This window comes from Eurypyga helias, unplaced genomic scaffold (assembly GCF_000690775.1).
Source record: "Eurypyga helias isolate BGI_N326 unplaced genomic scaffold, ASM69077v1 scaffold4279, whole genome shotgun sequence".
NCBI classification, from domain to species: Eukaryota; Metazoa; Chordata; class Aves; order Eurypygiformes; family Eurypygidae; genus Eurypyga; species Eurypyga helias.
In genome coordinates, this window is record NW_010270019.1 from 26,526 (window position 1) to 39,602 (window position 13,077).

The window sequence follows — 13,077 nt, forward strand, 5'->3', positions numbered from 1 at the left end:
GCCTATCCCAGGGTCAGTCGGGCAGAGCGGCAGGTGCACAAGAAGCACAAACAGGAGATAAGAAGCCTACAGCCACGGGCAGAAGCTGCAGCTTGACAAGGTAACAACAGCCAACGGCCTGGCTGGAGACAGAAAGAATCCAACAAGGTTTTAGAAGACCAGAAATCAGCCTTGAACCAGAGAGACATGTGAAGGGTGGGTGCACTGATTGTAAGGGGGTAATTGCCCAGGGATTCCTTTGTTCAGGGTCCCTCTCTGGAGGCACCCAGCTCAAGGTGGGCTTTGTCCCACTGTACCATCAAATAAACTCTCCTTTTACATAATATTTGATACCTGAGATTCTGCTTTGGGAAACACAGGGCCGAGCCTGAGGAATGGAGAAGCACTCAAGAATGGGGGATGTGCATGCATGGAGTCGAAGGGGCACCCATCATAGAATCACAGAATGGTTTGGGTTGAAGGGACCTTAAAGCCCACCCAGTCCCATCCCCTGCCATGGGCAGGGACACCTTCCACTAGACCAGGTTGCTCCAAGCCTCATCCAGCCTGGCCTTGGACACTTCCAGGGATGGGGCATCCACAGCTTCTCTGGGCAACCTGTCCCAGTGCCTCCCCACCCTCTGCAGGAAGAATTTCTTCCTAATGTCCCATCTCAATCTCCCTGCCCCTTATCATCCCAAACAGTCCCAAGCTACTAACGCGCAGAGACATTCACACCACGTGCTCTTTAGCCGGGGTGGCAGAACACGAAGGATTTTATCTGTCAATGGTGGACTGTCACATATGCTTTAAAGTTCTCTATTGCCATTTTCTGTTCAGAGAAAGCCCATTTAAACTTGGTAAAACAAGATTTTCTAGATAAAAGCATACCATTTCAAGAGAACAGGTAGTTGTTCCCAAATTTACATTTAGGAATACCTGAGGTTTGCCTAAAAACATGCCATTTGCTTTTTGTTTCTTGATCATAAATCTCCTCTTAAGCTGCCCAGTTTGCTGTTGGAATGCTGAACGCTGCTGAAGTACTGAATCACGAGCGCACTCGCTATGTTTTTCTGAAACTCTGATGAACGTACCTGCTCTCCATCGCTGTCTTCACTACTGCTAAGTTTTAAGTCATCTTTCAACATACTAAGTAAAAGGGAGAAAGTGAGACAAGTTTTTCCACGTACTTCAATTACTTTCAAAGCATTCTTCTACATTTCAACAGGCTATTGTTTATACAACGAAGCAGGCTGCGTGGGTGAAACCCACAAGATACCATTCTAACATTTAAGGTTCAAGAATGGTGAGTTAAGTCATTCATTAGAGAAGAATAAGGATTCTAGCACTCCGACTCCTTAGTCCATTCTGCTGCATTTCGAAAGGAAATTTAGCAGAGTTTACAGCGCGGGAGGAGCCGACTTGTGTGTGTTCAAGTTCTTATGCACAATGGCCAAAAACACTGTTGCACCCAGAACCCAGAAAGCTAACACTAGTGGCTGTTTCCCATCTCGTGGCAACAGTGCAACGGCTCTAAGCCATAATTATTTTATTACTATTCAAAGCCAAAATTATTTATGGTAGTCATTCATACACACATTCTTTCCCAACACCAAAAATAAGGGAACACGCTGAAAACATATAGCAGGGTACAGGGGCTTTGTGCATACTGAAAAACATCTTTGATTCCAAAAATAAAACATCTTACTCTGTCTGGTTGGATTCACATCTGGAGAAAGGAAAAAAAAAAAAAAGAAAGTATTAAAAGCCCTAATACTTCTATGTTTCACAGTCCAGCAGTTCTACTGATGATTTGACAAAAAACACCAGCTTCTAGAATCTAGTTCCTGAAACAGTTTTCATTGCTATCCTTTTACAAAAGATGCATTTACCTCCCTCTTTATGCCTTTTTAATGAGATTGAAATCACTCTTCCAATTATGATTTTGTAAAATAATCAATATTAATTAAAATAGTAAAATTAATATTAAGCATAATTTTTTTTAAGATCATAATTAGAAAAGTGATTGAAATGCAACAAATGTCAACCTAGAACAACAGGCTTGCAGAATATACAGCCACTTTAATTAAACATGCAATCAGCTGGTAAACCTTTACTTTCATGGACATAACAGTTTGGAAACAATCTTTCAGCAACACATAACTGATTTTCAGGCATGAGAAAGGTGACCAGAGCCATCTAGAATAGCCTGGTTGCTCTTTATTTTTTCTCCCAGTTGCAGGACTGACAAAGTAAAACACTGGGCCCATGTGCAGAACTAAAAGAAGTGAAGAGACGGAGTAGGATAAACTTAACCCGTTTCTCAACGGCCACTTACGATTTGGATTGATGACCGTTGGATGTTTTGGATGAAGGATTATATCGTTCTAGAAGAAGGAAAAAAAAAGTGCACAGTTGAGAATTCAGTCAGCAAAATAAGTTGCTCCCGGGCTGCCAGAAGTACAGTCACAGACAAAACAAGAATGGCTGAGTAGGCAGGAGAAAGTAGTAACTAGCTGATGCCAGGTACAACCTCCCCCAGACTGAAGAAGCAAGTGCATGCAGAGACAAAATACTAAATACAGCAAATAATCAGGAAAATCTAAAAATTTATTTAAATCACTGCTGTCTAAAACAATAAACTCTTAATTTGTTATTAATTATTTGTAATTAATTTGTTATTAATGGTGTGAAAAATTGTTCTGCTTCTATCCACATTATTCTATTGCCTACTACATGCAGGATACAGGACATAAGTCAGCCCGTCAAGCTCTGACAGGTTCCAGCATCCCTTCTTAGCTTTCTGGCGGACGAGCAGTCCTTAGATCCAGAAATCAAACTCCAAAACCAATTCTTACAATAGGACTACACATGGATATAACCTCCTTTGCAGTTTGCTAGGGAGGTTCCTTCCCTTTTCTTTATTTCTGGCAAACTGCAGAGTTCAACAGAAACAAGAACTGAGGCTGTTAAAAGTTGTCCAGAAAATTCCAACAGGAGTTTAAACCAGGTTCAAAATTGACGTTAGACTAACCGTGCCTCTCCATTTACCCACCTAAAAATCAGTGGCTCCTATAACTTAAATCTAGGCTTTAACATGATGGAATTAAGTTTTAACTCGTTCCCTTAATTCCCCACTGCATCAGGAGCCTGGATTAAGCTGCTTGTGAATATCTAAGAATAAATCATCATTTTTTTCACTATTTTATCTGTTTATTCACTTCAAGAGGGAGTGGAAAGACTTTCATAAGGTAGCAGCACAGATCTAATTCAATTTTACCTGGTATGTTACCTGTAGCAAATTAATAACTTCAGTAATATTCAAAACAGCCATGCAGTAGAAGAGAAAGAAAAGCTGCTTTTGTCTCACATCCCAGGACAAGAAATTCAAGGATATTGCTAAGCATACTGCTGTGTGAGTTCTTGACCAGTTCTCTCTCTCCATTTTCAAATGGTAAAGTGAAAACCAACAGCCAAACTGCAATGTGCTTTTTCTACTGAAATATAAACACAAGCACTGTTTTGGTCTCTAATACGTGTCCCAGCAGGCATGTGGATTTTTTGAAGGCTGTTTTGTTTTAGTACTCAACTATTGTCAGTTAGATAAACCCAGGAGGCATCTCTCCAAGAATTAGAAACATTGACAAATTAGAAATACTATTCTTTTTCCCCCTAGAAGACAGTGGCAACCTTACAACTCAGGCGTAAGTTTCTAGGTCTCAATAAGGAATGTAAAAGAAAATCAATTATAGGTTAAAACCTGAGCAAGTACAGGAAATCTTTACTTTGACTCCATTCTATGACCAGTCTGGAAAATTTCGTTCTCTAAAAGGCATGACACACTAAACACACTGAATCACAACACAAACATTGAACACACTTCAGGCAGTTTAATACACTTACTCTGTTCTCCAGTGCCAAAACTGGACTGCTGAGACTCCTAAGGGAACAAAAGATAACAAGTGGTTTTTTCACTGCGAATTTCAACATACCAAAACCCATGCTGTAATCGAGATACTCTACAAAAGGAAAAACCCAACAACAAAACAGAAAGAGTGATGGTTTATCTGGGCCCCAACTCCTCTTCCTCCGCTCAGCTCCCACTTGCTTGGTTTTGGGAAGGGCCACGTGCAGCTGTACTACGTGATGGCCGAAACTCCCAAACCCCTGGGTGACTCCCATAAATCCCCTCTTCCCGCAGGTTTAGCATGGTGAGGAACCGTTCTGTACAGCTTCCTTTATCTTCCTTGTACACAGAAAAGCTTGGATGCTCGTTTTAGGGATTTTCACCGAGATACCTTTCTCTGCCTTTTTCTGTTTCGGACACACAGGGCATCACGGCGGACAAGCAACGAGTATAGTAACAACTGATCAACAAAAACACATCTCTGCCACCAAGGAGGCCTTGAAGCAAGGAAACTGGCAGTGTGAGCAGTTCTGCCCAAACTCCTTCTTGCCACAGTTCCACAAGAGTCCCTGGAAAGGCAGCCAGGAGCACCCCATTCCTCCCGCCCAAGGCCGGGTCTGCACGCACTCAGGCTTGGACAAAAGCCAATAAGCAAGCATCTATAACTTCCTCTGCTATATAATGAATCCATTACCTATAAATCAGGCTTTGAAAGATGAAGCCTTGCAAATTTTAGCACTTGTATGAGCTTCAGTATTCCCCTTCCAGAAAACCCGATTCTGTCTCCCCAAACACAGTAGATTATATTTAAAAAAAAAAACAAACCACTTAAATATTGCTTTAACAAACAAATATTCAGAGGCTACTGAGTTCCTGAAAACCTACTTCTAGGCTGTATTGCCTTTTTAAAATAGGACCTTCCCGACCTCGTTTTAAAATGAGGACAAACGCTGGCCCCATAAATGAAAATTGAAGATCTTTGACACAATTCAAAGTTGTACACACAAGCTTCACTTGCACGCTCCGGCAATGACAAACCAGAACAACAATTCAGCAGTGAAATCCAGTCTTTTTGGTACCCCTGTGAACCAGCCTTCCCAAACAGCCAAGTCAGTGATGTGCAGCAGTTACGCACACAATTGACAAAATCCAGTTTTTTTAGACACACAAAAGCTTTACAGAGCAAAGCACCCAGATACTTCTAATTCCTCGTAACTTTTCATTTCAGAAGTGAAAGCAGTTGCCATCAGGCAGTGAACAAGCAGGGAACTTGACAGAGAACTTTCCTTGTAAGGCGTTCTTACCGACGCACATCCCACATTCTGCAGAAAGCATCTGCCCCGTTGCTCTCTTCAGTCAACTTCCTATTTCCAAGGCATCGTTCAGCCTTTCAGTTAAGTGCAGTTTAACGAGGTGTGATGTTTAAATGTGCAACTTTTTCCAACTCTCTTGCCACCTATTTTGTTTTTGACTACATATTTATTTAAGAAACTCAGGTTAAATTAAAACCAACTACACTTTCAGCTCCACAGTTATTTACAGCGCTATCTTCTGAAGGTCTACTTCAGAAAGAAGAAATTAAAAACAACTTAAAGGAAGGAAACCCCTTTAACCCAAGTGCAATAGACTGCTGAGGTCAGATAGGGAAGACCCTGAAGCAGGAAACAAAATCGCAGCTTGTACTCCAACACAAGATCTGTGCAGAGAAAAACCCTCGGCAGCTGGCTAGAACCGGGCGCTCGTGCGGGTCGCCAGCGTGGCTGCGGTCCCGGCCGTGGTGAACAGGACCCACCTCCCTGTGATGTTGGAAATCTCAGGTCCCATCTCCGTTTTACTTCTCAGAAGGAAGTTTCAGTGTTAGTGGGAATGAAGGGACCTGACCGCTGGCTTCTGGGTAACTCCGGCACGGGGCACATGCTGACCAAACCCACAGACAGAATCCACCTCCCCAGAGATGCCTCTCGCTCACTGCACGTACACCAACTGCCAACGCTCCCGTGTGGCTTTCAGCCGAAAAACTCCCACCCTCCCACAAACAGCTGGGTCTTTTAATGAATTTTACAAACATGCCAGCATTTGTGGAGTTTTTGACTGCGAGCCCATGGCTTAAGAAGTTACGCAGGATAGAATTACAAAGTGATAGGTCATTGGATAACATTTTTATCAAGGCTCAGGAATCTACATTTTTATCATAGCATCCATAAAACTTGCCCTGACCCAGTTTCAAGAAGTTTTGACTTGTAATTCAAAGCCTTCCTGATAATTATTAGATGTATTTATAGCAAATGGCAGAGAGGCCCCAGTCAGGAGTCTGGGTGCCTTCGAGCTGCTCTCCAGCTACACACAGGGAAAATCATCTTGGCCCAACGTCTTACTAACACCATCGACTGGTCCACCAAAGGGAGCTTCATTTTACGGATGCAGGCAAAACCTCAGCAAACTTCTGCGTAGCAGAGGAATGCTGCGGAACCCCTGCCACGTACTACTCATAAAAAAAGCGAGCGCAGTGTTGAGAACATGCTTTCCTCGGCTCAGGTAAACCACTGGTCTGTTCTGTTTTCTGAATTCTGCTCTGGGGCCAGACTGCACAAGCGTATGGCTGGCTAAGTCGCTGGAATTCTGAGAAGATCCTGGTGCCAAGAATGACAGAGGAGAGAAGGCAGAGGCAATTATAGGCTTTGGATGCGGAGCGAGAAGTTGACGAAGTTCCATGGCTGAGATGTGCAGCACAAAATAAAAAAGCTGGCAAAAAGTCAAAAGACTCAGAGCAGCCATAAATGGAACTTTTTTTGCAAACTGGGTGAAGAAACACAATCCAGGTCAATAGGTTCAAAAATCCCCACAACCTACTTCTTGTTGTTCAAACATCAACAAGACTCTGCAGCCTTATGCAGTTCCTCTCAGCATCACGAAGACTCGTCTATCTCTGCACACCTTCCTTCTTCCCAAACTGAGTCAAATACCAGAGAAACAGGGAAAGAAGCAGCTCTAGCAACCCCTCAGTCGAGTGTGAAAGGGGCAAACATCTCCCCAAAGGTTCAGGAAAAAGGATTCAAAGCAGTGGAATAAATTCCTTTGTTGATGAGGAAAGGTGTGGAATTTCTTCCTTCTATATTAAAGATAGGAATTATTTCCAAGTTTAGGGTTTTATATGACAGAGGACATAAACCCTGACTCAAAGTAACACAGGCAACATCCATATTGATCATGATAATGTTAAGAAACTAGGCGATGACGTTTGGTCCTAGATGTGCCTTCCAGCCTAAGGCTGAGAGCTGTATAGCTTGTTCCACCTTCCCAGCTCACTGGACGGAAGCAGAGATGCAGCGAGGGCGACGACAGCAGGACTGCCCCCAGCTCTGGGGTATCTAACCTGAACCCTCTGACTACTACGTAAGATAATCTGCTTAAAGAGATTACATTAGAGATCTCAGGGAAAAACCTTCCCAAAACACTTCACTGTTCTGTTTTGGGGAGCAATGTGGGTCAAACAGGAAACTGAAAGCAGCAAGTGGTGCTCTAGAACAGCGTCTGGTCAGAAAAATGTAGTCTGCATTACTATGGAGGTAACTTCAAAGACAAACAGCATCATTTCCTCACTCTGAAGTTACACCAAATCAGGGGTGGAGCACCCCAACCCATTTCAGAGATATGTTGAGTCTGGAGAAAAATTCTATTGTCGAGTTCAGTCTTTTACTGGTAATCAGTAGATACAGGAAACAAAACATGAATTCTTGAATGAGTCAGCTATCACAAGCTGAACTGTACTTGCTGGAGTTGCTACCCACAGCTATCTACCCTGCCTATCTGCACCCTGCCTACCCATCAGCCTCCAAGATCCTGCAGATTGCAGAGCTGTGTTTCAAGGCAAACAATCGCCGGTGCCGGTTCGCCTTGAAACCCTGCAGCTGGGGCTGCCAGATCCAGCCTCGGGGGACGGAGCAAGCAGCTGAGAGCAAGAGAACTCCTTCCTCAGAGGTGTCAGCTCAAGCAGGTCTCCTGGAAACATGCCCTGTGCTGTCAACAGCAGCAGAGCGACTGATTTCTCTTTAGAATTAATAGCTTACACCCTTCAGAAGTTATTAAGTATATGGGAGGTTAAGAAGAGATCTTTGGGGACAAGTGATCTGAAAGTTTCTTTTTTTTTTTTGGTGGTAATTGAAAATATAAGATCTAATAGACCTATAAATGCACTTCAAAATTATGAGGAAAACTCAGCTTATGCAGAAAAGTACATTTAAATCACTTGGCATTTACCAGTCAGTCTCCATTCCTTCGCTGGATGGAGGCAGATACAACGCCCGCTTTGACTCAGAATGGTGCAAAGCGTTTCCCTAATATGGAAAAAGGCCCAACGGCATTTTTAAGCGTCGGAAGTATCCTGAAGGTGGTTTGAATTCATGAAACAAAAATTAACAATTAAAAGAGAAGCTGTGTTATAGACAATTTTGCAGACTGCAGTATGTGTGTAAACCAGGGGAAAAACGACGGCATCCTGCGTAAGGCCACTGCCGACAAATGCTGTTGTGAAGCGAGATAGAGAGATAGAAAGCACTGAAACAAACCCAGAACTGCACAGAATTGGATTCAAGAGTTGCAAAATCCCGATCTTGAGTAGGAGTTATTTTTACAACAGCATTCACTATTTGACTACAGCACTGACCTTTGTTGGAAAAGGAAATTTTGACGGTTCAGTTTTGCACGGCGTATGAATCGCAGTCAGCGGAGGGGGCCAAGAATGGGTCATCTCCTGTAACCGGAACAGAAAAGCAAAGCTATTAACAAAACTAAAGCAAAGATTTCAAGTTACAATCTTGATTCAAACGGCAACCCTGTCTCTCAATTTTCAGTTCATTGTCCACAATCCACTAAGCTTTATATTCAAATCTTAATTTCCCAAATGTGTAACAGAGATTTTGTACATAAACCTGAATCTTACACTGTTACCCATGAGCACAGACAGTCAAGACACAGCAACAAGCAGAAAGGCATAAATCAGTAAAATGTTGGCCTGAACATAAACTACAGAAGTCAGAGTCTGATCATTTCAGACTGCGAAGTGCACACGTAGGATACAGTGGAAGAATCCTAGGGAAGGGAATACTATGAATTTGGGGGGAAAGGGAAAAATTAAATGCCCGAAGCTGGAAAGAAAGTGCCTTGTATTCCCTCAGAGCACCTCCAGGGCCAAGGAGGACCGAAGGTCAGAGCAAACGATAAGCCATGGAAATGCTCTCAAGGGGAGTTGGGTGATTTTTTTGTGAGCGATACACCTCCTCATGATCCCCTGGTTGTGTAAAAAGACTTGGGAAAACAACCTGGGTAGAGGAGAAGGGCAAGTTCTGCCGTGGGGTAGCCAAAAAATTTACTATAATCTAAAAAGCCAGCAGAATGTAAGGACTGTATTTTGGCAGGAGAAATGGGTAATGCTGCCTAGCTTAAAAGTGATGTGGCCTAGAACAGCGGCGAGGCAGTGAGGGTATCCAGGGGATGACGTGCACACCCAGCAACGCTCCCCACAGCTCCGCCTCCTCTCCCCGCTCTATCTGGTCAGCGGAGTAATTGCAGAGCCCTCTTGTAACGACTTGCAGCAAGTCAGTTTAAAAGGCGCCCATCAACTGCAGTGTACTTTCCACCTCCTTAGTAATGTCTGCGTTCCCAACAGGTAAGTTATGAACAAAAGCACAGAGAACTTACTTTTAGAATTTCATCCACGCAGCTCACGTCACCGGACGCAGATGCCTACAAACCAAAACTCAAGATTAACGTCTCCTGAAGCAAGTTTCCCTTAAAAGATCCCAGGGGCTAGAAACAGTTAAAAATAAACTTCAGTCCTTATCATGACTCACACGGACTCCAGAGAGATGCAAATGGACCCTGATAATTCTTTTCAGCAACCTTAATTTTAATATCAGATAGATCCGTGTTTCTACAGCATGAGTCACATCCAGTTACGAAAAGCAAATACAGGAGATTCATAAAACTGCCACAACAATCTCTTACTCGTCACTTGACAGTTACAGTGATATTAAAAACTTAGAGAGAGAGGAAGGAATCGTAGCTTTCAATCATTTCCTGGAAGAAGCCACTGGATAATGTCTGAACCCAGATGAGTTCAGGGGAATGCAGTGATGACAAAGTGCATTATGAAGTAAAACATGCATTATGGCAGGGCTCTAGAAACAGCAGTAATTATGAAACTACGAATCTTCTGATCCCTGACTGCTACAAGCAGAAAAGAAGCAAAGCTACTACACAGTTCCCTGCATCAACACGTCAAGCCTTCACGAATAAGATAATGGTTTATTTTCAAGCTTCCTTACCTGAGTCCTGGATCTTATTTGACTATTTGTTGAAATCCCAGGAACAAGTGTTTTTCTCTAGCTACCACAATTCAAGCAGTTAAACAGGAGACGTGCTGGCAGTATTAATAAAAGGCACTCTGCTCATGAGCGAGCCATAGTCAGAGTCTGTGCCTTAACATTCTGGAACTACCAAACCACTAGAAGTTGTTAACCCCATAGGATTTTGTTCCCAGCCTACCCAACACAAGTGCTGAACCCTGTTCAGTTTGGCGTGCTTTAGGCTTCACTTATTTTCCCTAGGTGAAGGTATAATAATCACATCTAGTTATTGCAACACACTTCAAAAGAAAATCTGATACATGCAGTCAGTATCACCAGCCTAAGACAAGGCAGCAGTGTCCCAGTAGCGACAACGCCGGTATGGAGCCTGTCACAATGTCAGTGAATATCCTACTATTTCACTAACTACAGAAACACCCTATGAAAATTAGCCTCTCCGGGTTAAGTTAGCCTTTCGGAATGTCTCGCAGGCTTTATTTAAGTATGCACATGGAAGAAGCAGAAGGAAAAATAATTACTTGTGCACATTCCCCATTTCAAATGCAGGTCTTCCCTGCACATGTTTAAGATGCTTTGCGTAACGAAAAAGCAGAGTGTTTACTAAAAACTAAATTTTGGTTATGTAATTGGGATTTTAAAGAAGCTGGAAAATCCCAGTCCAAAGGGACTTGGGTTTAAGAAGCCAGAAAACAGACAGCAACTTACATCTAGTGGTTGGGAAGGTATTTTCAGCTTGGTTAGATGTGCTTTGCTGCTGGGCTTCAGCTCGTTCACGCTGCTGCTGTGAGTCTGACCGCTGTAGTGTTCGGAGGGTAACTTTGGTTCCATGGATTCCTGTCCATCCATTGGCCTTACGTACGCAGTAGGTTTCTGTAACATTGAACTGGACTTGGACATTAGTGAAGGTGGAAAAGACTGATTAGAGTGTTGTCCACTTGAAAACGAGGGTACACGGGAGGGGGAGTCCCAGTTGGCATCAGGATCCCGGGGAGACTTGGAGCGTTGATGCTCTTTGTTGTGGTGATCATTTCCATGGGATCTAGAATGGCTGGAGCTCAGTGACGTAACAGATGGTTTCCCAGGGCTGGAAGAACGGGCTTTGGAGTGTTCAGATCCATGCTGGCTTTTTTTGCGGCTGCTGCTGCTACTGTACGAGTCACGGTCGTGCCTCTGGCCACTACTGCTAGTGTTATTGCCACTGCCACGCTGACTACCATGTCCACCCTGCAAACCCGAGGACCGTTTCTGAGATTGCGAGGAAGTGCTAGGTGCTGGTCCTACAGGAGTCCATTTGCTGCTCTGATGGGAGCCAGGATTATGTCTCTGATCACCAAAGAAACTTTGGTTTGATTTCTCATCTGGTGTTGATGGTACGGTTGGTTTGGGAATTCCAACAAGCTTTTGTAGTGATCTGTCTCCTATAAGATCCTTCATTTCATCATAATTACCGAGCATGCTCTGAATACGACTAGACAATTTGTCTTCTTTACTGGTCTGTGAAAACAATTTTTTAAAAGAAAGCTTTAAAAAAAAATTCACAACTTCAATTAATTGGTTTGACAACTACTGCAGTCAATCTAAATTTCAGGGCTAAGATCATGTCTCTTTTGCCACTGTTTCCAATTCCCAATTTCAGTTCTTAAAAGCAGTAATTTAACCCCCAAAAACATAAGGAATAGATGTACTTCAGCAGCGGGAACAGTTGAAACAGCGTGAACCAGTGCTTCAAACAATGCACTGGTGAGCTGGAGGCATGTTTAAAAATTGTAGATGCTTCCTGTCACCTTTGAAACTATTTTGCTCCTAGAGCATGCATCAGTCCTAAGAAGTTTTAATTCAGAGCAAAATAAAGTCAGCTTAATCTCACCACTGTGTGTAATTTTCAACTGGTATTTATACTGGCAAAACTCTTGTTGCCACCAGTTACAAGGGTTCTCTTACAAAACCGGTTTGGTTTCCACATCAGGAACACTGCACCATTACCAGCTTCATCCCAACCCGCTTTAGTTAACTTCATACGTGTGGGATTTGGCTATCAAGCACAGGAAGGTGATGGGAGGAACGGAATCAAAGAACACATTCCTCAACTTCCCTCCTGCAGGAGGGGTTTTCAGTCACAATGTTTTACATCTGGCAAACCAGCTGAAACGGCGATACGGGAACGGTTTTGCTTTCAAAGTGAGTTTTGAGCTACGTAATTAAAATTAAATGGTACTTTTCTAGCCATTCGAAAACTAGGTTATTTTTTCCCCAGTTCCATTCAGCAAAGCAAACCTGGAAGAAAACGTAGCAGAGGCTTAAAGCCGTGCAAGATCACAGACAGAGTCAACTCCTTCAAAACAAACTGAAAAATCAGATACAAACTACTGGTCTACTGCTTAAAGCTGGTAATTGTATCCTATCAGGAATTTCAGCATTTTAAATTAACCTCCTATTTAAACATTCTCTTTCTGAACTTACCCAGGTCTGGGTTACACTGAAGGAGGGTTAGAAAGTTTAGCAAGAGGCTAAAACACACCCCCAAAAAAAGCAATTTGGCATGACACAATGGATAGTTTAATTGTTTTGAGTCATTGTAGCAAAAGCTGGAGAAAGCAAAAAAAGTTTATGGTTTTATCATCCTTTTCCTCACTCCCTACAAAGCATTAGAAATCTGCTCGCAGAGCTGGCTAGCAACTGTCCATCCTTATTTTCAAGCCCTGTTTAAATACTTGGTTGACAGAAGAGCTGTGGGTCTTAAAAGAATGTAGACAAATGAATTTAAAATATGAATTTGCATACAACTTCTGCTATAAAAACTGCATAAACTCACAACTTTGTACGGTT

The 13,077-nt window shown here is 42.8% G+C and overlaps 1 protein-coding gene across 1 annotated transcript in view; it reads right to left on the reverse strand.

Annotated features, from left to right (window-relative positions):
• The window catches only part of AFF4 (AF4/FMR2 family, member 4), a 29,944-nt gene that overhangs the window by 16,740 nt on the left and 127 nt on the right, over window positions 1-13,077 (reverse strand). The window contains exons 1-7 of the mRNA XM_010158278.1: window positions 13,064-13,077; window positions 10,957-11,745; window positions 9,584-9,628; window positions 8,550-8,636; window positions 3,883-3,919; window positions 2,318-2,366; window positions 1,074-1,128 (exon numbers count right to left, since the gene is read on the reverse strand). The exon at window positions 13,064-13,077 is cut by the window's right edge and continues 127 nt beyond it. Coding sequence (XP_010156580.1) covers window positions 1,074-1,128; window positions 2,318-2,366; window positions 3,883-3,919; window positions 8,550-8,636; window positions 9,584-9,628; window positions 10,957-11,745; window positions 13,064-13,077 — 1,076 coding nt within the window. The remainder of the gene's footprint in view (window positions 1-1,073; window positions 1,129-2,317; window positions 2,367-3,882; window positions 3,920-8,549; window positions 8,637-9,583; window positions 9,629-10,956; window positions 11,746-13,063) is intronic.